This window comes from Panthera leo, chromosome A2, assembly GCF_018350215.1.
Source record: "Panthera leo isolate Ple1 chromosome A2, P.leo_Ple1_pat1.1, whole genome shotgun sequence".
Taxonomy (NCBI): domain Eukaryota; kingdom Metazoa; phylum Chordata; class Mammalia; order Carnivora; family Felidae; genus Panthera; species Panthera leo.
Window position 1 is genome coordinate 41,336,275 of NC_056680.1, and position 26,509 is coordinate 41,362,783.

The window sequence follows — 26,509 nt, forward strand, 5'->3', positions numbered from 1 at the left end:
TTCTTTGATCCCTACAATGACACATACAACATGTTTTGTATTGAAAAATATGTATAAGAAGTTACAATAAAATACCATTGCTATCTCAAGCAAAACCCTGAGTCTAGAAGTTAATCATGATTGGTAACTGAAGAAAAGGGAAGTGGGCTGAAATCCAGCCAAGGCTTAATATCAAAGATTTCTTGTTAATGAAATCAAATAAAAAGTAAAATGTACACATAATTAAGAGATCAGAAATCTTCTAGATCCCCGGACTTGAGACATATTGTCATCATTACCAGAGAATCTAAATTAATAAACTTCACATAATGCCCAGTGATTGGCCCGTACTGATGGAGATGACTCCATTCTAATACCAATAGCCTTGTAGGAAATGCCCTATTTGACTTCTTAGAATTAACTGATCACATTTTTAATGATGGAATTGGTTAAAACCAACAAAGCCAACTGAATAAGACACAACCACAGCTGGGGAAAAAGCAAAAAATCTATACTAAATAATCAACCAGAATTTCATGAATACTACCATATTTCAAAACAGGAGTAGGAAAGTTTCTAGATTCTCCACAGTGACAATGCTGTGGTTACAGCAAACAAGGGCCACTTCCAATAATCAACATCCATACACACAAAACAGAAGAATCTCTTTCAGATAACAGATGTTGGAGGAGTTTAAACATTACTCTTCAAACTGTGAAATTACATCATCCTTACAGAAAGGGGTATTTGGTATTCTCAATAAATTACATCATCTTTACAGAAAGGGGTATGTGGGTATTCTCAATAAAAAAAAAGAAGGGGAAAAAAGGATATTACATGCAAAACACTCACATGTATCAAAATCCAGATGTTCGTATCTTTGTCTTGAAAATAACACTAGCTTCATTCTGTTCAGGTTAACTTATAACCTTAAAATCATACAATGGTAAAACAGAAGAGTATTTTCGGTGCCCAGTGCTTCCTTACAAATAAAGAAACCGAGGCCCGGAGAGCTGAGTGATTCCCATTTATTAACTCAGCCAAGACTAGACCAAGGTCTTCAACTTCTAATCTTGCATTCATTCCACTCTAGCACATTGGTGTGACTAATAAATTAGTCACAGTATTTGATTTTAACCCTGTTGAATGACTCTGAAATTGAAGGTACCTCTTTTTCAGCCAAGTAACCACAGAAGATTTCTATAAATGACCCCAGAGTTTTAAAGTGACTCAAAACTCATCTGATACAAAAAAATGTAAATAAATTTGCATATATCTGACAAAGGACTTGCATATGGAATGTATAGAGTTCTTATTACTCAATAATGAAAAGACAACCCATTTAAAAGATGCGCAAAATCTATGAATAGACATTTATCTAAAGCAGATATGCAAGTTGTCAATAAACCCATGAAAACACACTCAACATCATCTGTCAGAAGAGAGACGCAAATCAAAACCACAATGAGATACCAATGCCTCCCCACTAGGAGAGTTACAATAACAAATACAAATAATAACAAATGTTAGCTAACATGGGAGGAATTAGAACCCTCATAACACTGCTGGGGGGGGGGACTCTAAATTGGTGCAATAACTTTGTAAAATGGTGTGACACTTTATATGATATTAAGTTATCATATAAGCCAGCAATGCCAGTCTTCAGCGTAAACCCAAAAGTTTATAGCAGCACATTATTCAAAACAGACGAAAAGTGGAAACAACTCTGATGACCCCCAATTAATGAACAGATAAATACCAGGTGGTATATCCACACAATGGAGTATTAGCCAGCAATATAAAAGTAAAGAAGGACGGATACATGTTACAATATGGGTGAATCTCCAAAACATTTTGCTAAGTGTTAGAAGCTAATAAAAAAAGACCACGTATTGTGTGATCCCATTTACATAAAGTGTCATAACAGGCAAATCCATAGAGACAGAAAGTAGTTCAGTGATTGCCAGGAGCTGAGGTGGGAGACCCTTGGGGGAAATGGAAACTGACTGTGAATGGGTACCGAGCTTCTTTGGTGGATGAAGCAAATGATCTAAAACTAATTGTGGTGATGGTGAACATGGATATTGTACACAATACACAAGTGAAGTTGTATATTCACAACTCTGTGAATACCCCACAAACCACTGGGTTACATACTTTAAAAGGGGGAATTAATATGGTATATGAATTATATCTCAATCAAGCTATTTTTATAAAATATCTAGACCTGTCCCCCGTCCCAACTCACCATGCCCTCAGCTAATGGCAGGACCATGTTAGCACATACAGTGCCTGTGTAAGAATTATAAAAAGCTGCCTTCTCTGGGCCAGAAAGAAAGCCACCCTTTCTTCCACACTGACACAGCCAGACTTAGAGCAAGCTGCACTGCTGGAAAAGGAAGCCTCAGATGGATTTCATCCAGGAGCCCTTGGGCAGGGCTGGGCCTGCATAAATATGTATGACACATTTACGACACAGTGCTCATCCATCACTCTACCATTACCAAAACAGATGGAAAAGATACCTTTCAGATGACCTACAGATATGCCATCAAATCAGTGTGCTTAATAACAAACACGTGATCTTCCCATTCCCCTCCTCTTACCATCCAAGGCCCCAAATATCCTGGTCTTCTAATGTTGCTTATCTTAGTGAAGTGTACCACCATTGAGTCAAGCCTATGAGAAAAACATTCTACAGCCCTCACATCCAACCCCTTACCAGGTGATGTCATTTTTACCTCAAGCTGTAGAAACACCAGCTCCCCCTCAACAATCATCAGCTGTGTAAACACAAATAATAGTTTCCTACTGGTTACCTTGTTGACATTTCTTACACCCTTCAATCTAATTGCTACAAAGAAGTCAGCCATGTGATCTTTATAAATCAAAGCATGTTTATTATAAATCAAACCTTGTTTATTGGCTGCTTGGAATAAGATAGCTTTTCTGAACCCGAACAAACTATCCCTGCAAATACTTCTGTCACCTCGCCACATGCCATTCTTCCCTTCACTGACTATATAGTGTGTTGACCTTCAGTCATGTCTAGGTCATATTGAGCTCTCTTTCACCTCATTTTCTTTAAGGCTAAACAGTGAAGACTGAATTGTAGAATTTCAAGCACCAAAGACAGTAGGGGGAAAGGGGAGGCTATAGTTTTCCTTTATAGAACTGTCACAGTTAGTGTATAATTTTGAATTAATTTGCTGAAATTCTATTCTCCACTAGACAGACCCTCAGTTCCATGAAAATAAGATCCTTCCCAGAATCTTGTAAAATGTCTATCAATAGCAAATACTCATTAAATAAATGCTCATCGGATAAATGGATGAACTCTGCTCATGGGGTCTCAGGAACCTCTTGTGGTGGCTCGCTCTTGCTATTATGAAATCTACAATTAAAATGCTTTCTTGGAGGGCCTGGGTGGTTCAGTTGATTAAGCGACTGACTTTGGCTCAGGTCATGATCTCACGGTACGAGTTCGAGACCTGCATCGAACTCTGCTGTCAGTGTAGAGCCTGCTTTAAATCCTCTGTCTCCTTCTCTCTCTGCCCCTCCCCTGCTCATACACTCTCTCAAAAATAAATAAACATTAAAAACATGCTTTCTTTACATCTGGATGCTTTGCTGTCATGATTGAGCCACCTGATTGAATCATGGTCCCATGCTAGCCCCATGTAATGAAGATCTGAGTGATAAAGATTCCAAGTCCAACATAACCTCAATGGTCTAGATAAAGCTATACTATCCAATAGTCTAACATAAGACAGTGTTTGGGGAAGGTTCACGTCCATATGCTTTTAGGGGACAATGGATTGGAAATTTTCTGATTAATTCAGACATGTTGGTCATAGGTGCTTCAATCACATCATCCCTCTCATTCATATATAAGCATCTCAAAGGCATGAGAATCAGTGGGTAAAATTAGATTAAGATACTCGTCTATGGAATCTTCTTAAGCAAGATTTCCTCCCAAAACATAGGCCCTGAAACAATATTGTCATATATTAAATCTCCTTGGAAGCCTGCAGATATTTTATGAATTAAAACATTTTTTATGATTCAAAAGACAAAGAACAAATATATCTCGTCCATATGGAAAAGCATAAAACACACTGAGAAGTTACCGAAAAATTGTTGATTTCTACAGAATCTTAGTTTTAAAAAAATCACAACTTTCCTATGTGACTGGGTTGAAGAGTATTGTGTTTGATTAGAAACTTTTGCTTTGTTTTTTAAATTCATACAGCATGAATGGCAAACTGATAAAGTTACAGCCTTTTGTTTTAAATTTAACTTGTTTTTAGACCATCAGAGCAAAGCAGCTTTGAACGTCATCAAAGTCATTATGTTCAAAGATGAACTTTATGTTTTTAGCTGCACTATTTAGTTATGAGAAATAGCACTGCCTGTAACACACAGCAAACTAAGCTCCTACTAATTATAGCACAACAGTTTAAGCTAATTAGTCTTTAGTAATTTCTCTTTTCAGATCCTGCCAGCACACTGATTCATCCTTAAAATTTTCTACATTTGTTTAATCTTTCTTCAAATTTATTTTTTCCAAATCTCAATGTGCTTTTACAGATTACAATCTAAGAAAAGTGAAAAATGTGCTACCTTTTCTGCTGGCAGAGGAAAGAGTAATCCTTTGTAGGAGCGATATGGTCAATTTCTGTTTTACACAAAGACTGGATAATGGATAGCAGTATAAAAAGGAAAAAAAAGGGAAAAAAGGAACTCTGGGCTCAGGAGACACACTGTCTTCTCTCTTTTTAAGAGAATGAAGTAGTATTATTTACAATCCAGTGCAATCCTTTTAATTTCAGTGTCTCTGCTCTCAGCATCTAGGTTACAGGTCACTAACTGGGGACACCTGGGTGATATCTGGCCTTCAGAATTGTTTTGTTTGAAGCAGAATTGGCCCATGTAGTGTTTTCATAAAAAAATTTAGTCTCTAACATTTAAAAAGTTAAGACATTTCATGTTCAGAATGGATTCCTGTTGATCTTGAAAAGTGTTCAGCTTTGGTAACAATGTTCCTGCATTTCCTCACTCGTTACATCATTCACTAAACAAATACTGAGTATCTACTACATTCCAGGCACTCTGTCAGACTCTAGATGTAGCAATGAAAAACAACAGTCTTTCAGTACAGTAAGGAAGAGAAAACTAAAAACGCATTCAATGTCAGATAAGGATCAAGAATATGGTGAACATACAGAGGATCGAAAGGATTTGCTTTTCAGTAGTCTGTTTAGGAATTCACATTAAAACAGTGACCTGGATGAAGTGAGCAAGCTGTACAGATCTGACAGAAGCCCTGAGGTGAGGGCATTCTTAGCATAGTAAGGAAGGACAAGGTTAGAGGGGCTGCATTCAAAGACACAGTAAGAAACGGTAAGAGATCTCACATGGGAAGCAGGAGAGGGCCTTGGGAGCCAAGATAATCAGTGAGATTTATTCTTATTCTAATGGGAAACCGCTTGGGGTTTGAGCAGAAGAGATTGATTTGACAAGTGTGGAATCAATCTGCTTCTTGGGTGGAGAACAGAACACTGTGCGCAGTGGTGGGGGCAGGGGTGGGAGAAGAGGGTAGGTGGCACTAGGAAGAGATGTGGAGTAGAAAGGTGAGAGGCAGACATGACTTACATTTGAATGGCAGCAATATGGAGAATGAAAAGTGGTCAGCTTCTGGGTATACTCTGAAGGTAAAACTAAAAGGACAGATTAAAGAATATGTGTGGAAGGTAAATAAGGGGAAAAAGAGCTCACAGATGACTCCGCTTTTGGGGCTGAACAATGCAATAAATGTGTCTTTTTTCCATGGGCATCAAATGAATTACCATTTTTTTATTCAAGTATAATGAACATACAGCATTATATTAGTTTCAGGTGTACAATGTTGTGATTCAACAATTCTAGACGTTACTCCGTGCTCGTCCTGATGGTGGGGTAGGAGAATCCTAAACTCACCTTGTCCCACTGATACATCTAGATAACAGCCACATCAGTGCAACTAACCCAGAAAACAAACAAATGTGTCTTTTATCAAAGTGGTGAACACTGGAGAGGAGCAAGGTTTCTGGGAAAATCAAGATTATGGTTTGGAAATATAACTCTGAGATGTCAGCTTATATCCAGAGTAGAATTGGCAGGTGGTTTTCTGAGCCACAAGTTTGGGGGACAGGTCCAAGCTGGAAGTACGAAGTTAGGAGTAAATAAATGACAAAAACTAGGGAAGGGAGCAGTGAGCACTCCCTTTAGGAAAAGCACGCCAGCATCTCCAGCCCATCTCAGACCCTACTAATTCTTATTGCTTACACCAAGCTTATTTCACTCATTTACAGTATCATCCTAGGTGACCAAATTGAACAGAATTATAAAAAAGCCTAAGAAATGATAGGAGACATCTAGTTCTACAAGTTACCTTGCAGCGTTTGTTACAACAAAAATTAAGTTGGATGCATAGCTGGGCAAAGAAGTAAGGTGAAAAGCAGAGCAATTAATTCTAGAGCTTTTGCTGGGGTTGCTGGGAATGAGGGTGTGGGCAATGAGAGCATTAGGCTTGAACGGACCATGTGAAAACAGAAATAGGTTTTGGGTCTAGGAAGTGGCATTTTGGAGATAAGCCCTTTCGCACACAGCTGCACGTCTGCAGGGCTGCACTGATGGCTAAACCCATCCCTGGAATGAGGGAAAAGACTAGGGAGTTAGTTTGTCCTCTCTCTCCTAGGGTGGATCTGTGGTGGCCGTGAGGGATTTGTAGGGCAGAGACACTTCAATGAAGAATTCACAATGTGGGACCTAACACTTCACATGGTTCGGGATTTCCTGTGCAGTTAAGATGGTTGACCCTCATTATTTATGAATTTCATGTCTGTAAGTTCACCTACTGCCTAAAATTTATTTGTAACCCCCAAATCAGTATTTGCAGTACTTTGGCGGTCATTTGAACACATGCACAAAGTGTTGAAAAGTCTGAGTCACACCCTGTGCACATTCCCAATTGAGGTTGAGGAAGCAATGGTCTCTGCCTTCTTGTTTCAGCTCTCATACTGTAAACAAGCATCCTTTATTTCTGTATATTTAATGCCATGGTTTTTGCGCTTGTGTGCTTTTGGTTGACCTCACGGTTTCAATGGACCCCAAACATAGGGCTGAAATCTATCTCATGTTCTTATGCATAAGGAAACTGTGCTGTGCCTTAGGGGGAAAAATATGTTTGTTAGAAAAGCTTTGTTTGAGCATGAATAATAGAGCTCTTGACCATGAGTTTAATGTTAATAAATCAACACTGTACATTCCGCAAGATTCCTTTAAACAGAAACATACATAAAACAAGGTTATGAATTGATTGGCTGAAGATAATGTTGTGACCAGAGGTTTGCAGGAATCTAACCCTATATTTCCCTGAGGAGCAATGGTTCAGTATTCGCTAACTTGTGTCAACAGTGACTTTATGGAAGATAACTACCATAAATAGTGAAAACTGACTATTCACATTGGGCTACCCAGAACCAATATAGTAACATAAAACAGTTCCTAGGTTGGTTATACCCCTGAGGTTCCTGGAAAAAGCAATAAAATCTTCTTGGTATGGACACTCCTTAACCCAAGGCTAAAGAGAGTCTCATGTTGGCCTGGGTAGGCAGAAATTCTACTGGAGATCATATTCACATCAAAAATTATTTATGAAAAGATGGTCAATGTCGCTCATCAGGGAAAAACAAATCAAAAGCACACTGAGATATCACCTCACGCTGGTCAGAGTGGCTAAAATGAACAAATCAGGAGACTACAGACGCTGGAGAGGATGTGGAGAAACGGGAACCCTCTTGCACTGTTGGTGGGAATGCAAACTGGCGCAGCCACTCTGGAAAACAGTGTGGAGGTTCCTCAAAAAATTAAAAATAGATCTACCCTATGACCCAGCAATAGCACTGCTAGGAATTTACCCAAGGGATACAGGAGTGCTGATACATGGGGGCACTTGTACCCCAATTTTTATGACAGCACTCTCAACAATAGCCAAACTATGGAAAGAGCCTAAATGTCCATCAACTGATGAATGGATAAAGAAATTGTGGTTTATATATACAATGGAATACTACGTGGCAATGAGAAAGAATGAAATATGGCCTTTTGTAGCAACTTGGATGGAACTGGAGAGTGTTATGCTAAGTGAAATAAGTCATACAGAGAAAGAGATACCATATGTTTTCACTCTTATGTGGATCCTGAGAAACTTAACAGAAGACTATGGGGGAGGGGAAGGAGAAAAAAAAAAGAGAGAGAGAGGGAGACAGCCAAACCATAAGAGACTCTAAAAACTGAGAACAAACTGAGGGTTGATGGGGGGTGGGAGGGAGGGGAGTGATGGGTATTGAGGAGGGCACCTGTTGGGATGAGCACTGGGTGTTGTATGGAAATCAATCTGACAATAAATTTCTTATTAAAAAACAAAGATTAAATTTCCCTGTGCTGGCTTCAGCAGCACGTATACTAAGACTAAAATGCCTTTTATCCTTTCTTTGCACAATTAGACAAAATATATAATATAGACAGGAGAAAAGTAATTTTCTCATAATATACATACAAGTCATTAATCATAATATAAATAATACTCTAAAATAACTGACCTTTGAAATTTTAAGTTTTACCTGAAATAACTTCTCTATTAGTAGTTTCTACTTTATGGGGGCTTTTATTTAAAAAGTGATTCTTGGGGCACCTGGGTGGCTCAGTTGGATAAGCGTCCGACTTCAGCTCAGGTCATGATCTCATGGTTTGTGAGTCTGAACCCTGCATCGGACTCTGTGCTGACACCTTAGAGCCTGGAGCCTGCTTCATATTCTGTGTCTCCCTCTCTCTCTCTGCCCCTCCCTGGCTCATTCTCTGTCTCTCTCAGTCTCTCAAAAAGAAATAAACATTAAAAAAACTATTTTTAAAAAATGGGAACACTTTTATATTCCCAACAGACCAACAAATCACAGGTTCACACAGGCAATGTCCTGAGCTAATAAACATTATGAAGGAATACCTAAATACTTAAGCCATTAAACAATTAAAATAATAAAGAAAAAATGGGGTTGCATGTCAAACCATCAGAAAAAAACAAGATGCTCTGAATAGAGAACAGGAACATAGAAAAAAGAGCCAGACAGAATGTCTAGACAGGGAAAATACAATCACTAGAAGTAAAAACTCAAAGGATTATTTAATAGTAAATTGGCAGAGATGAATTAGTGATGTAAAGGCTAGAAAGAAGTAAGTAACTGTGAACAGTGCAAAGAGATGTGGAGATAGAAAACCTGACAGACAGGCAAGTTAACAGAGATGCAGGAGAGAATGAGAAGTTTCAAAATATATTCAAAAGAAAATGAGAAGGAGTGGAGTTGCCATGGGGATAAATGAATCTGGAAGATACCTGCTAAAAATTTTTCAGTTGTCATAAGACATGCATCCCAAGATCCAGTTATCATTCCCTGGAACCGTATAGAAATGACAGGGGCTGATCGTGCACAGATAGCATGCACTCTGTGGTAGGCACTGCTCTGGGTGCTTGACACATTTCAGTTCATTTAACCCTCACACCCAGTGAAGTAAATTCCACCGTGAAGCTTTGCTCTGCAGATGAAGAAATAGAAACACAAGCAGGTCAAGTATTTGTCCAAAGTCATGAGGCTGACAAGCTGTGGAGATGCGATTCAAACCCAGGCGGTCTGGCTCCAGTCTAGGAGTGTCTTTAACACTACATTTTGCAGTGAAATTATTGTCTGAAGAACAAGGGCAAATAAACGCACTTTCAGACCAATGGGGGGAAAGAGAAAACAAAATAGCACTGATCATCTACAGAAACATACTAAATAGATTTCTAATAGAGGTCTCAAAGAAGAAAAATGAGTCCAGATGCAAGAAAGCGGGTGCCCAACAGCAATAGTAAATGTGTGAGTGAATCTAAAAAAGAAACACTGATTTGCGTGAAGTAACAGTAAGGCTTCCAGAGAAACACCTACATATCTAATTTCTCTCTTCCTCGGAGATAGTCTCCAAACTAAGATCTACTTGCAATATAGAGGTATGTTTTGAAGGCAGGGAAACAGAATAGCAAAGTGTACTAAAATTTTACAAGCCAGAAAACAGAAGTGATGGTGTTAACTGTTTCACAAAATGGGAGAAAGATGAATGAGGAAATCCCCGAAATGAGCAGACTGACAGGAAGAATCCTCAAAATCCTTAGGAATGGAGGTAGCAGGCACATCTGGAAAAGGAAAGGAAGTGGAGGGGGTGGTAAAATAAAAACTTTAAGCAGCAGATACCCAGATTTCTGGTCTGCCCACCTACAACCAAGGAAGTCTCATTCCACAACAGAGAAAGGGCTTATTCTCTAGAGGATGAAACACTGGATGCCTTAAGTAGACATTACTCGGTTGATCTTGGGAAGCATCTTGTGAGAAAACAGGTGGACGAAATAAATAGATACACCTTGGATACTGCAATCTCTAAGGCCTCTTCTCCCACCACGCTCGTAGAACACTAGTGGCAATGTTATTGCCAACCAGGGGGAAGACTGGATTCTTTTCCCCTCTGAAGAATCTGACTGGCTCAAAAGGGAAGAACTAAAAGCACTGATATTTAAGGGGCTCCCAATGAAATGAGCAACAATATGGTTACCTCACAATGACAAGATCCACCATGAAAATGGAGATTTCTGTTAGGGTATTGGTTCCCCACTCTTAGGCCTGTGCAAATAACCCAAAATAACCAGATATCTGCAAGACAATTTCTCATTTGAAAGACAGAAACCAACCAGCATAAAACAGAAACGAAGCTACTTGGGAAAAACATTTTGTATAGGGGAAGAAAACAAAGGAAGAAAACCATCTATCATTCATATCTTCATATGTATATGAAAAGATATTACAACTACTGAACCAAAAAAAGATATAGAGGATATTAAGAGTACAAAAATTCTCTTCAATTGCAAACATTAGACAGCACATATTAAAAATTCACTAGAAGTGTTCAAAGAAAAGGTTGAAAATATTTACCAAGAGATACAGATAAAAGCCCAAAGAAATAAATTCGGATAGAAATGTGTGTGGGTGTTAGTGGTAGTGAGGGTCGGGGAGTGAAGAGAGGAGAGGAGCAATCCATTCTAGGCTATCCAAAATGCAAATAACAATGTACGTGAAAAGAAAAACAGAAAAAACTAAAAAGAGGAAATCATAAGATCTCTCAGAAGTAAAGGACTGATGTCCTAAAACTATAAGGATCCATAGAGTTAGATAAAATGTTAGATACGTTTATATCTTATCTAACATATGTTTTATCTAACATAAAAAAGTTTATGTTAGATAAAATTTGACTCATAAAAATCAAATCATTGTGAAAATCCTACAAACCTCCTCCAGTGAAAAACAGGTCCCTCTATGTAAAGAATCAAAGTGGCATCAGATTTCTCAACAGCAACATTGGGTGCTGAATAACAGGAGAATATCTTCAGAGTACTGAAGGAAAATCATTTTTAATATCAAATCCCTAGAAGGCTGAGTCTCTCAATTAAGTATGCCGTTAAAGAATTTCTAGAACACATGATCTGGAAAAAATCATAGATATTATTCATCCTTTCTTAGGACACTTGAGAATATGGCATTCTAAAACAACAAATACCAACACAGAGGAAGTGAGATGTCAGGAAGCCACTCCGGCCTCTGATGTGCAGGAAAAAGCTAGTTTACATGGGAGCACTCCAAAGACCTCCAGAACAGATTTCTCTGAGAAGATAAAACCGACAGGGTATCTGATGCATCTCAATATCTGAGAGGACATTCAGAAAACTAGCCAAAGTTTTGGATGACGTAAGCATAAAACCACAGAAAATTAAGAAAGTAAAACAAACAAACAAGATTACTTATTTGTGGGAAAAGAAAAATTAAGCATGAAAGAAAAATAATTAGTAATTATACTTTGCTACGAATCTCAGCTCTAAACATTATTTGCAAAGTCATCATCATGTAAACACTGAAGAGTGACCTGTCTCAAATTTTGATCTAATAAAATCCTTTGATAATATGCCCTAAGACAATGCATATGAAAATATTAATTGGCAACTGGCTTTTTCTCAGTCCCCCCCCCCCCCCAACTCCTGCCCCAGCTTCAAACAAAGGCAGGTGAAGTGTTTACTTACCTTGGAGGTTTGGATGATGGCTGGGCCAGAAAACTGACAGGCTTATGCTCTTTTGAAACTCTCTCTAGTCAAAGTACAGTAGGTGGGATGTAATGTCGATTTCCCCATTTTTAATTTTGTGCTTTTATAAGAGTTATGACTTTAAAATGCTGGATTTCACAAACCTTATGCAAAGGCAATCTCACATTGCTGTGGTTGGCAAGGTGGTGCTCTGAGAGTATTAGGGCATCAGTTCAGAGCTGATGGTCAAACAATGCTTAAAAGTAAACTGAAAGTAGTTTCCTCTAGGAAAGGAGACATAAAGAGGAAATGTGCAGAAGCCTGAAGTTTTCCTTAATTTTTTTAATGGTTATTTATTTTTGAGAGAGAGAGAGAGAGAGAGAGAGAGAGAGAGAGAACAAGTGGGGGAGGGGCAGCAAAAGAGGGAGACAACAGAATCTGAAGCAGGCTCCAGGCTCTGAGCTGTCAGCACATAGCCACAGGTACCCCAGAAGTTTTCCTTAAAACCAGACACAAATAAAAAAGTACATACAGGTTTATACATGCTTATGTTGTTTCTGACATTTAAAAAACCCTGGAAAATCAAAGGAACTGTATCAGTAATGTCTAATTGATGACATTAAAAATTTCAACAAAAAATATTTGTCAACAATATTTCAGCATTTTGGAGGACAATATAGTTTAAAGTACTGCAAAATACTCTATTGTTAGAAATATTGAATTAACTTTAGACTTTGTTAAACATGCATACTGAAATTTCTAGGGCAATTACTAGAAGAAAATAAATAAGGTGTATAACTTCCAATGTTATTGAGTGGGGAAGAGATTCTCAACCAATCCATATGCGAAGTACACACAAAAAACGCAGAATGAATTAGAAAGCAATATTAGCATATGAACACCTAAATTCTAAGGCAAGTAATTAATAAAAGATAGTTGGTTACCTCATGTGGACCAAAAATATTCCGATTATAAATTTTTATGCATCAAGAAATCACTAAATATACAAAGCAAAAATACAGAAATACTAGGATAAACTGTGAAATCCACTATCATATGAGAGAAACTGATTGTTTAGCTAAAGCATCAGTAATGAGATAATATAATTTCAGCAACAAAATTAACAAGTTTAACCCACTGAACATATGGAGAACACTGCTCTGATCTATGGGACACTAGGTTAGAAACAAGTAAGAAAAGGTGACTAGAAAAACTCTATATGTTTGGAAGTTCAAAAACACAAATCTGATAACTCACAGATCCAAGAGAAATTTCATTCATCATAATGAAATTATAACAGTTATAGAAGTGAACATAATAAATATGCTATTATGTCAAACTCTGGTTTGCAGTTAAAACTGATGTCAGGAAAATTTAAAGCCATACATATTTATATGAGAACAGAAGAATGGTAAGAAAGTAATAAGTTAACCATATAAATTAAGTGATGTAAAAAAGAACAATAAAATAATCTAAGAAGTTGGAAAGAACAATAAAAATAAAATGAATGACATATAAAGATTCAAAAGTGAACATAATGCCAAGTTCTGACAAGTTTTATTAAAAAGAGGAGTAAAATAATACTTAGAATGAAACAGGGAGTGTACATACAAAGAATGATAATAATAAAAGGAAAGGTTTTGAAATAACTTTTTGCCAATGCACTAGAAAATATAAAAATATGGATGAAATTCCTAGTGAAGCCACAACTTTCCATAAAGAAAAAGATAATATGATTACTCCTGTAACTATTCAAGAGATTCAATTAATAGTTAAAATATTTCCTCGGGGTATCTAGGTGGCTCAGTTAGTTAAGCTTCTGGCTGTTGATTTCGGTTTAGGTCATAATCTCATTGTTGGTGGGATTGAGCTCTGCCTCAGGTTCCACATCCACAGAGCAGAAGCTGCTTAGGGTTCTCTCTCTCTCTCTCTCTCTCTCTCTCTCTCCCTCCACTCCTCTCCTGCTCTCTCTCTCTCAAAAAAATTTAAAAAAATATAAAAAAAATAAGCATTCAAAAAAAAAATAAGCATTCAAAAATTTTTTTCCTCAATGAAACTCCAAGCCCAGTTGTTATTTGTAGGTTCTACTTCTTTTTTTCTTAAATTTGTCTTAAATGTTCATTTATTTTTGAGACAGACAGAGTACAAGTGGGGGAGGAGCAGAGAGAGAAGGAAGCACAGAATCCAAAGCAGGCTTCAGGCTCCAAGCTGTCAGCACAGAGCCCAACACAGGGCTTGAACTCACCAAGTGTGAATCATGACCTTAGCCCAAGTAGGAAGCTTAACCGACTGAGCCACCCAGGCACCCCTGTAAGTTCTACTTCTTATTCAAGGAATATATAATTCCAATTTTTCTTACATTCTTCTAGGGAATATAAAAATAAGAAATATTCTCCAGCTCATTTTTAGAGATGCACATAACTTTGATACTAAAGCCAAAGAAAGGACAGTATAAGAGAAAATAAAAAGAAAATCTCCTATATGAATATATATGTAAAAATGCAAAATAAAATGTTGGCAAATACCTACTTGCATCCATGTATTTTAAAAACTTACATAAAAGCCAAGAGGAAACTAACCCAGGAATAGTAGTTTGATTAATATTAAAAAATATTCACTACATTAATAGTTTAAAGGAGAAAAACAAAAGGAGTATCTCAGTAAAAGTAGGAAAAGCTCTTAAAAGAATAAAACATTCAGAATAAAAACTAACCTGAAAAGGATCTGCATTAGTATTTACAAAATCCATAGAAAATGTCCTATCAAATGATGCAATGTTACTCTTAATTTATTCTCTTTAAAATCAGTATCAAGGGGCACCTGGGTGGTTCAGTCCGTTAGTATCTGAATTTGGTTCAGGTCATGATCTCATGGTTCGTGAGTTTGAGCTCTGTATCAGGCTCTGTGCAGACAGCTCAGAGCCTGGAGCCTGCTTTGGATTCTGTGTCTCCCTTTCTGCCCTTCCCCCTCTCATTCTCTGTCTCTCTCTATCTCTCTGTGTCTCTCTCTCTCAAAAATAAACATTAAAAAAGTAAATAAATAAAATCAGGATCAAGATAGGAATATCTATCGTCAAACTATTAACTTAACACTCTATTAGGCTCTTAGAGAAAGAGCAGTGTTGATAAGGCAACAAAAATTCTCATTATTTGCCGATAATACGATTCTCCAAACACAAAGCGCAAAGAAGCCAGAAACAATGACCACACGTTGCACTTGGGTTGGTTAAGAATGGACTCTTCAATCAATTGGGCTGCTAAAGTTGATTTCCCATATTGGAATAATATAAATGGGTACTTACACCTCCTATGATATACAAAATCAATTCCAGATAAATACTTAATATAAAGAGCATAACATTAAACATTTATAAGTACCTTTAGGAGAATGTCTTTACCATTTAAGGATGAGGGACAAAAAATTTTAAACAACTCGTAAAAGAACACAGGTTATAAAGAGACGGATACCTTAATTCAAAAGTAAGAACATCTGTTCATCATTTGACAGACTCAAGGAAAAAAACAACTAGCCACTAAAAAGATGATCAATCCAAAGTATACAAAGAACTGTAAAAAAAAAAAAAAAAAGGCTATCATACAGTAAAAAGAAAAAAATCTACATCAACCAAATATAGAAAAGGAGTTTAACGTCATTGTAATCACAGAAATGCAAATTAAACCATAGTGAAACGCAATTTTATATTCATCCGATTTGCGCAAATTAAAAAACAGACCAATAACAAGCACTGGCAAGGATATAGAGCAGCAGACACTCAAAACCTAATGCTGAGGGGACAAAAATGTTGCAGATGTACGCATACTGTATGATGCCACTATATAAAAGTTTAAAAGATTAAAAAGGTACAACAATTTAGCCTGCTGCTTAGAAAAACAAATGTGCATTCTAAGGATAAAAACCACACTTAATTTACAGCAATGAATCACTATTGAGAGGAGCAGCCAGTGAAGGAAATGTCAGCAGGGTGAGTTAGCAGGTAGGTTTAATTGAACTTCAAATGCTTTAAATCTTAACTGGTGGCTACACCGAAATTCTTTCCAATTTCTCCCTACTATTTGCATGTCTAACATAATTCATGATTAAAATATAATGCACCACAAAATGACCAAAATAAAAACATTGTAATAAAGAAATATAAGAAATTCAGGAATAAGACAAATAAAACTGAGTATTAATGAAGCAAAGATATTTGGGGGTTTGGGGTTGCTATCCTAAACTGCTGTGGTTGGAATTAAGAATCTGGAAAAAATGTTCAAATATATTAAACACGTATCAAAGATTATACACATGTCACATAATAGCAAATAACTGAGAAATCTATAACTCAAACACTGCATCATTTAAAAAATTTTTCCCTTCCACAGAAGTTTTTTTACTATTCCACAAATAATCTACTGGAAGGGGTTAAGAATGGCTACAAAAAGACCTCTTAAATTAAGAATGACCTTTTTCATTTTCATTTTATTACAAACACGATTTCCAAGCAACTTGAAAATTAAGATTACATTTCCTTGCATTTTCTCCAGTGTTATAAGTGGTGCATTGACTATCCTTTCATATATTCATTTATCCATGAAGCACATTTTAAATACTTTCTCCATAACTAATACAAACAAAAAGTATCACTAACCATGCAAACATAAGAGAGGAGACATATAGTGAACAATTTGGATGTTTCTCAGTGACAACCCAGTTACCATCCATTTGTCTACAGCAAAGACAGTGAAAATGCCCTGAAGTCATGAGCATCTTACTAATACAAGGGTCTTGATCCTAATTCCATCTTCGGTTAATGCACCACATCCTTTCAAGGCTACCAAGTCAAAGCGAGGCTTTTTTAAAACTGGTGGTTTGAAATCTCTGATCTAGCAAATATTTTCCACTGTTTTTTCCACTGTCTTTGGTCTCTTTACCAGAAGATACCAGTTATATCTCAACTATATCATTTTAAAAATGCATCTTTTACATTTCCAATCTAACATGGCATTAGGCAAAGAATACCCAAAATTCCTTCTTGTCTATTTCCAAAAAACACTTATGAACCGTCCCCTCCTCAAACTGCAAAACCAAAGCAAACCAAAGACTCCCTGTACACCAGCACTGCTAAGCAACTCATGACAAGCACCAGAACAAGAATGTATGTATGTGAGGCTGTTACCACATGTATCCTGATAGGGTGCACCCAAGTGAAAAACTCAAGGATCGTAGCAAACAAACAAAAAACTGACAACCCTTTTTGGGAGAGGCAATCAACCATGTGCTGTTAGCTTCTCTGCAAGTTTTTGCCGGGTGTGCCAAGGCTGAAAGGTCTTTCTCAGGATGTGTCTGCAGAGAGCAGCCTGGAAGGATAAGGTAATGGCTTTCTCTAGGATTAAAAGCAGGTTGCTTACTGCTTGCTATAAGAGAGGCGGGGTCTCTAAGCCCAGTGTTCCTCAGCTGTGTGTGCAGCATCTTTCCAGCCACAGCTTAACACCTCTGTGGGACTTGAGGGTAAGGAAGCATGTTGCTTGCTGAGCTGTGAGTAATAAAGCCCTCTGTCACTGATCCAGGAATATCGTGTCTTCTGCTACCATCAGTGAAACAGCAGCAGACTAACTTATTAGCTTGTAAGTAGGGTAAATAAAATCCTAGACTTAACAACTTTATCCCACTTGGCCTGTTAAGTACTGGACAGGGAGACTAGAAGAGGCATGATATAATTTCAGAAGTATTTCCAAACAAGCCATACTCTCTATGAAGGATAGACTGAAAAAAAATCTTTAAAAAATCTGTAATAGAAAAATATCACTGCATAAAGGGAACAATATATTTGGTGAAAGACTCCTAGAAATAGGGAATTAGACTGGGAATTGTACATTCTGCTATAGATCAGAGCAAAGAATCTGACCTCTGCATGTAGCAAAGCAAACAGAGTCAGGGTAATCCACTGATAGCATCTGTTGATAAAAACAGAGTTTGGATAAAATTTGCTTTAGAGCATATTTAAAATATTAAGCATAAAAATGAAAACACCAAATGGAAGTGGGAACAAACACTGCCTGTAGATCCAAAAGAGCATTTCAGAAAACTGACTATATCCTCAAAAGAATACAAACAAATAGATGTGGCCTCATTGAATGACGAACAGAAATTCAAAGAAAGAACAGCCTGAGGTAAAACGTATTTCAAAAAATAGGACAAAAAAAATCCAGTACACAGAGTATCAGTGCCTTTTAAATATGAGTAAATCAAACATAAAACTAAAAGATATAAAAGAAGGAAAATTTCCTAAACTGTGTACAAAACATGCAATTATAATAATAACTCAAATTCTAAGCAAAGTAATTTTAAAAAGAGCTAAACGTTGCTGTATGCTAGAAATATGCATGTTTTTAACTAAAGGGATGAAGAAAAATTATCACATATGCAACCAAGTGAGACAAAAAAGCAACAAAAAAGGAAGTGGTGGTGAGCTCCCAAGAAACGGAAGTGAGTCTGATCTCAGACTTGTGTTCAGCAACACTAACTCCATAAGACAATAGGACACCATATGGGAATTCTTTGGCAGTTTGGGGATTCAACCTTTGTACTAACCAGAAGGTATCTGCATACTCAAGTCAATATAATGACATTCTTTAAAATGTAATACGATGAAACAGGGGCAGCTGGGAGGCTCACCTGGTGATGCATCAAGACTCTTGATTGCAAATCAGGTCATGATTCTCACAGTTCACCCTGCATCAGGCTCTATGCTGATAGCACGGAGCCTGCTTGGGATGCTTTCTTTCCCTCTCTTTCTGCCCCTCACACATGCGTGCACTCTCAAAATAAATTTTAAAATATGATGATACATAGTTCCGTTTTTAAATGTGAGTTATTAAATAGTAAATATTTAAAAATGGAGATACTAAAAAAATAAAAATGCAAGAATGGGAAGAGGTCTCATGGCGGGCACTGAAAGTAGGTAAAAACACTGATACCTCATAGATTCTGGCAAAATTCTGGTTAAAGACAATATGCACATATTAAATCATTCATGAGAAAAATATTATATGTATACTTAGTATATACACACATACATGCATATATACATAGTGCCTAATATATATGCTTGCCCTGTATGTGTACACACACACACACACACACACACACACACACCCCTCTATGAAAACGGCAGAACAACAATTTAAATCAATAACCACAGAAATCACCAGGACAGCAAAATATACAGTAAGGGAAAAAAGGAACGAAACTTATTGTTTAAAATGGAGTAACTCTGAAAAAACAATTTAGATTTAAAATTCTGGCTATTAAAAGAACATATACAATACTAATTGGTAAACTTCAAGGCAAACTTAAATTTGTATGATATAAAATCTAGCTTTCAAAGTACTCAGGAAGGTACAGCTTTAAATCAGAGAGCCAGAAACACTGTTCATCGAAGATAACAAAGTGAAAACAATGGAAAGAGCAAGTAAGTATGCAAACAGAGCATGCAGAATATAGTATCAGGAGCAAAACCAACCATTGTCATTATAAAGAACAGAAAGCTGCAGAATAAGCCATGCATTAAATGACACATCATCAATTTCTTAATGGCTTGTGGCTGTGGGGAGACAATACTACCACATTATAAGAACACATGCATTCCAATTTCAGAATTACTGAGGTATATGTAAAGAACTAAGAGAAACCTTACAACCAAGGTAACCCTAAGATGTATTACATACAAAATATACAGCTAAAGCAAAGGAACAGAAACTAAAAGAAGCAAAAAGTAGAAAGTAGTCACAAGATATTATCAGGAAGATAAAAACTAAATGAGATCTCTGGTCCCAATTCAGAATTCCCTGGAGAAAGGCTGTGATTTTTCTCAGGTTGGGCCACAAGTTCACCCAGGTCCAATTAACACGGTACAAAGCTGGCCTCCAGAGCCCTGCCTCAGTGAGGGTTGCCCTGAAGGTCACTGTGAGCTGGGCAAAACCACAAGGGAGGTCAATAAGATTCTTTTCCTTCTCATTGTCTTGGTTCCTTAAATCTTTTCAAATCTCTCAGACATAATTCTCTAATTTCTCTAATTTCAATGTTCTCCCAGAGCGAGGATCATGTCTGACAATTCCTTCATTTTCTTTTCAGTTCAAAGGCAGTAGCAGACAGAGTAGCTACTCGATGAACATATTCTTAACTGGATTCTTTTTTCCATTCCTAAACAGAATCCTTACAAAAACAGCAAAATGGAAAACACACCCCCACGCATTTTAAGCTCTGATTTGTACAGTACATAGAGATCCAAAAGATCATACTGAATTGTCTCCTCAACCTATTTATCCAATTAATAAAATCCACGTATTGTTTCTGAAATCCAAAATGACCACACAAACTCAGTTAAATATTTTAAAATATTGGGTTTGCTAGATGTTGCAAATGTAAACTTACATGCAAACTGGAGTTTAGCTTCTCTGCTGACAATTGTCCCAAGTGAATTTGTCGCAAAACACTGGTAACTTCCCGTATCCCAGTTTCTGTTTGGGTTAATAACGACAAGATTTCCTCCGTTCAACTTATAGCGATATTCCATACTCGGATTAATATCACTTCCATTCAGCTGCCATCTGTAAAACAAATATCAAGATTTTTCCCCTCTTACCCCTCTTAATTTAATTTTTTAAATTTTTAAAAAATCCACATTATAAAATCTACTTTAAACATCACCTTTCATAAATGAGGACGATAAATATATTATTCCATGGTGGCATACCTGAATTGAAGCATGGCCCAGCTATTTAGCGGAAACACATGGTTAAAGTATAGTAGAAAGCATAACAGAATAGCCTCTAGAAGTTAAGGATTTTTCAAGATTTTCTGAAGAGGTAAGAATGATCTGTTCACTGGGGGGAAAATTTAGGCTGGGTCTGCATAGGCAAATAGGAAGTAGAAAGTTGAGGTAATTATCTCATGTACTTCAGGCCAATCTCATGCTGCCAATGAAGGGGGGAAAGAGCACACTTCTTTTGATTTATTCAGACCGACTGAGCACATTTAATAAATTAATTGGATAAGTGCTCAACTATCCATTTCAATTTGTCTGGGTAAATACCTATCCCTGAGGCACTCTCCACTCCTCTCAGCCATCACAATGCTATTTCCTAAATGGCACACTGCAGTAAAAGACCCTAAATGCCACCAAGGGGGTCCGCAACAGTAAAGGCATTAACCCCAGAGCCATATTTATCAATAGGAAGCCAAAATAAGAAAGGAAAAAAGATGCTGGTTTTTAAACACGAGTTTTTAAACAGAAAAAACAGTTTTTAAAAGAGGAGAATACTTGACACATCAAAGTCGATTTCACCTTGAAAAACTCAGAAATAACCCACAGTCTCAAGAACACATCTGTTGTATAAATTAAGCCGTCTTCCTCCTGGAAGACTTAATTGTTACAGTAAAATTATACTATCAATTCTATCAATTTTTGTATATTATAACAACAATCATCTCAGTTGCTCATTGTAACTGAGAATGTGGGTAATCTAATACTCATTTTATAGATGAGGATTTCAATAAAAAAGTTGAGATGTCAGCTGTTCCCAAATAACTCATTACTGGACCAGAAGTAGTACTCATTTTTGAATCCCAGCTCAGAGTTCTTTACTCATGTCATGTGTCATCTAAAAATTGTTATATTAGTACATAAAATATTTAACTTGGACATATTACGTGCTCTGAAAACAAATAAAGACATGAAATGTGAATATTATCACAAATGAAAGTACACAAAATACAGTTTGATACCATTTATGTAAAGTTTTAAAACATATAAAGTAGTATCAATGCACTAAACATATTTTAAAACGTGAAAATGAAAAACCTCCACTTTAAGGTATTTTAAAGCTCTCATGGAAAGAAAGTGGGGTATGTTTGGGGGCAATACGAGGAAATTTACGTTTTTGGTTTTCTTTCTCTTTTTTTAAATGTTTATTTATTTTTGAGAGAGAGAGATCAGGAAAGAGGTAGAAAGAGAGGGGACAGAAGATCTGAATCAGGCTCCATGATGACAGCAAAGCCCAACGTGGGTCTTGAACTCACAAACCATGAGATCATGACCTGAATGGAAGCTAATGTTTAGCCAACTGAGCCACCTACATGCCCCTGTCTTTATTTCTTAAGTTGAGTAGTGGTTTTATGGATGTTCATCATTACACTAGATTATGTGTTTATATCATTTTCTATATCTGAATAATACCTAATAAAGTTTTAATGATGGAAGCATAGGAAATGAACAAATGTATAAGTTTAGTCCCACATTTCAATGGTTTCCAGGCAGGTACAAATGCAGACAAACCACATGGAAGACACAGTCCTACACACGCTGGGTTTGACTTTCAGAGAATAAATATGACAGTAAATCACAAGTGGGTGGGTTGAAATTCTTTTTAATTTTTACTTATTTTTGAAGGAGAGAAAGACAAAGTGTGAGTGGGGGAGGGGCAGAGAGAGGATGACACAGAATCGGAAGCAGGCTCCAGGCTCTGAGCTGTCAGCACAGAGCCCAACGTGGGGTTTGAACTCATGAGCCGTGACATCATGACCTGAGCTGAAGTTGGATGCTTAACCAACTGAGCCACCCAGATGCCCCATGTGGTGGGTTGAATTTTTAAGCAATGAATGGTTTGTAAGCTTCTGAGCATCTTAATGCTTGCATTGGGAAAAACTCTAAACTCAAATCAGAAAAGATGTAGTTAATTTCATACACTTTTGAACGACAGACTCTCATGACAAAGGGTACTTGTATTTTTGTTACCCAGAAAATACAGTTTGTTGGGGGAAAAGAGGATTTTAGCTCTAGAGTTAGAATCTTTATGGCCTGACTAAACATGTCTGAAGGCTTAATTTGAAAATTGTGTTTTTGTGTTTAGCTGATGAATAATAAAGGTACAGTGGCTATGTGGAAAATTGAAAAGATAAATAAAAATATGGAGAAGCAATTCTTCTTGCCTACTTAGTAGCTGGAAAGATTTAAGATATCATAAAGTATGTAGGAAAATACTTTATATCAGTAAGTGTCTAAGATCTGAAAGCTATCTTCCCAAAGCTTTGACTAAACAACTAAAATGGAAAAGATTTTTTCATGCATAAATATTTCGTACTTTCTTTAGCTCGATCTTCATCACATAGACTGAATGCCTAGATTATTGCATTATGTGAAAAGGCAAAATCTACTCCCTTTTAAATATGTTTCCGCTATGCCAAAAGTAAGTGCTTTGCTTCACCAAACTCTTCAGAGCTAAGACATACCCAAAAGAAAGTTAATTTTCTTTTAACGAAGTGATACAATTATTTCCCTCCTTCTTAACACTATTTATTATTAAATGGACTTCATCCCCAGGTGATATAAAAGTTCTCAGTTATCTTGTTAAACACTGATTATTTTTCCTCTTACTGAAAGTATGTGAATTAAAAAGGTCTGTATTTATTTAAACTCTGAAATGTGTAAGGAATCTCTGGGCCTGAAATTCCAAAAAATTATCACATCCTGAGAAAATAGTGTACTTAAGTTCCCAATGCAAAATATTCATATTTAAGCCTGATTTCTAAATATTTCTGATACTTTCTTCTGCATAAGAAACCTTCAAGAAAACTGAAGGCATACACACACTTACTCCTTTTACAAAGTATGTGTCCAATAAATCTACAAATTAGACTAATTTTCTTTGCAGTAAATTGTAATCAACTGCTTAGAGTTCAAGAACAACACATAGTAATAAAGTGTGACAGGTGAGTGGCACATTGAGGCCATGAATTTGGGAAGTTTTTAGAGGCAGATACTGACTTTTAGTTTTGCACATACACAATTATTTGTAAAAGGTGCAGATGTCCACTTTTAAGAATGAAGTGTGAAGTTCATGAGAAACTCTAAAGTTTCAGAATAAAGTCTTTCTGAAATATCAAAATTGCTTTAAAATTCATAAAAGTAACATTTGCGCACCCAAATTCCATTCCAAAAGGCTTAATGCAGTGATCTGGAGCAAGAAAAGACAGCCCAGTGGCTCTTGGGGTTGCATATACCAGTATTTCAATCATATAACATTTACATTGTGCTCTAGAAACAGACTAACCTTGTAGATTTAGCTCAGTGGTAAATGTCACAAGATTAAGCACCTTTGTATAATCATCATGTTGTAACACTCTTGAATGATCTTATAAGTTCATTGCCAGCCTCCAGTGTTCAAATGCTCATTCTACACAAATTAGGATTTGCTTTTAGAATCCACAAGTGAGAAATGGTCTAATATTCATATTTCACAAATCTACTCATTCTCACGCAATGAGCTCTCATCCCCTCGCATTTCTTTGTGTGGAGGTTATCTGTGAATTTTTTTCTGGGCCAATGAGTAGAAGCTGAGGGCTGGAATGAGAAGTTCTGGGCTGTGCACTCTGCTAGGCTGAGACAACATGAATTTGATCTATCAACTTCTAAAATCATGTCCGCATTGTCTACACAACAGGGCGCTGGTTATGTCCTCACTGGAGAAACACTGGGCAGGTGGGGATAAGGAGGTTGGGCCAAGCCTGTACAATAGAATGGTGGGAGTCTATGGCAAATTTCCCTGTAAACGTTTTTTGAATACAATTTCTTTAAAACATCATGCATGCCATTGAGCCAACAGGTTTTGAATTTTGACTATAACAGCAAAAGGTACCTGACACAGGGGCTATTACAACCGGCAGTTACTGTTTTTTCATGAGGAAAACTATAATTGTTACTTCTGGAAAACATGCTAAAACATCAGTGACTGAGGGTACAAGAATCACTGCCTTCCAATACAAAGAACAAACTGTGTAAGAGTGTGCGTGTGTGCATGCAAACATGAATTTATGTAAGAAGTTAAGTCAGTACAAAAAGCCTACACTTTCAGAGTTGAAAGGTGCTTTTGAAAGCATGACCTCCAATGCCTGATGAGTGTTTCAATCACTGCTGAATTCCCACCATCAGCCATAATAGCTGGTGCATGGTAGGGTCTCATAGAAGTTTCCTGAGTGGAGTAACTTAGCCATAACTAACTTCCATATAGTCGTCCCTCCCTGTGGTCAGCCACATTAGTAACAAACATCTCAAAGATGAGGAAGGAATGCATATTTATTTTCACTTACTTATTAGTTCTTATTTACTTACCATTCTAGTTATTCAATGATATGGCAACCCTTACACAAAACCTCAATGGCATGAACAACAATCATGAACATAATCATAGACATATCTTGCCACTATAATTTCAGGCACCAAGCCCTAAAACGGGTCTTTCACTAGAACCTGATAACAAGGTTGGAGACTGTCACCCTTTAAAAAGTGAAACTAACTAAACTGACTGACATCAGGTAGTTTCAAAATAATCCCTGGATACAATTCACCTCACAGTTGTTTATACAAAGCTAATGTCCTTCAGGATAGCTATGCTATCACACAAAATCTGGTCAGGAAAACAGAAATACAAACAATAAGCTGGTAAAAAAAATAAAACATCACACGTTAGACTGGAACATAAAGTGAAGAGAACAAAATAATTTGCTGAAATCTTTAGGGAGTGGGGCTAAGTTTTGGAAATAAGCCCACACTAAACACTTGTTAAATCAACGGGCAATACTTTATTTGGGGGCTGACAGGAAAATTAGGAATTTAATCACAGAAGCAATTTGTGGTTTTAGATGTGGCTTTCAAGTTAATAAGCAAATGCATTTGTGTTCAAATGCAATGTTTGTTAATATGTTTACTGAAGTGATGAGAATAATTGCAGCCCTTGAAAGAATGAATGTCTAAATTTGCATATTCAATACTTTATCCAAAAATAACTAGTTAGGCTTCGGCAATAATTGCCAAAGATATAAACGAGTTAAATTGCAATGCTGTGTTTTTTAAAAATTAAGTTTTTAAGATGTGTCTTATGACATAGATTTCCATTTCTTCTCACTCATAGATAAATTTTAAACATACATATTTAAGAAAAAAACACTGGGATTAAAAGCAACTGTTTAGTTTACATAGCTATAGCCTCATTCAAATTGATCACTGATTGCCTTAAAATTACTGGTACAAGAATAATAAAAGAGGTTTGCCATTCCGGCTTTCTCTGTACCTGTTTTTGCTTTTTTCTGGTAGCAGTGCTCCCTCACTCCCTTTGAAGAGGCCACTCCTCACATGACTTGACCTGACCACTCAGAACAATCCTTGTCTTGGCCTCAGTGCTTAGTTAAGAATATGAATGTGGCCCAACTGACTTAACCTGGCTTTGGTCCTTATGTGTTATCCTGTCTTTTCACTCCACTGCAAACACACAAGAAAGA

General features: G+C 36.8%; 1 protein-coding gene across 1 annotated transcript in view; it reads right to left on the reverse strand.

Moving 5' to 3' along the window:
• Positions 1-26,509, reverse strand: part of CNTN3 (contactin 3) — a 341,782-nt gene that overhangs the window by 195,111 nt on the left and 120,162 nt on the right. The window contains exon 4 of the mRNA XM_042927535.1: positions 20,609-20,784. Within this exon, the coding sequence (XP_042783469.1) occupies positions 20,609-20,784 (176 nt within the window). The remainder of the gene's footprint in view (positions 1-20,608; positions 20,785-26,509) is intronic.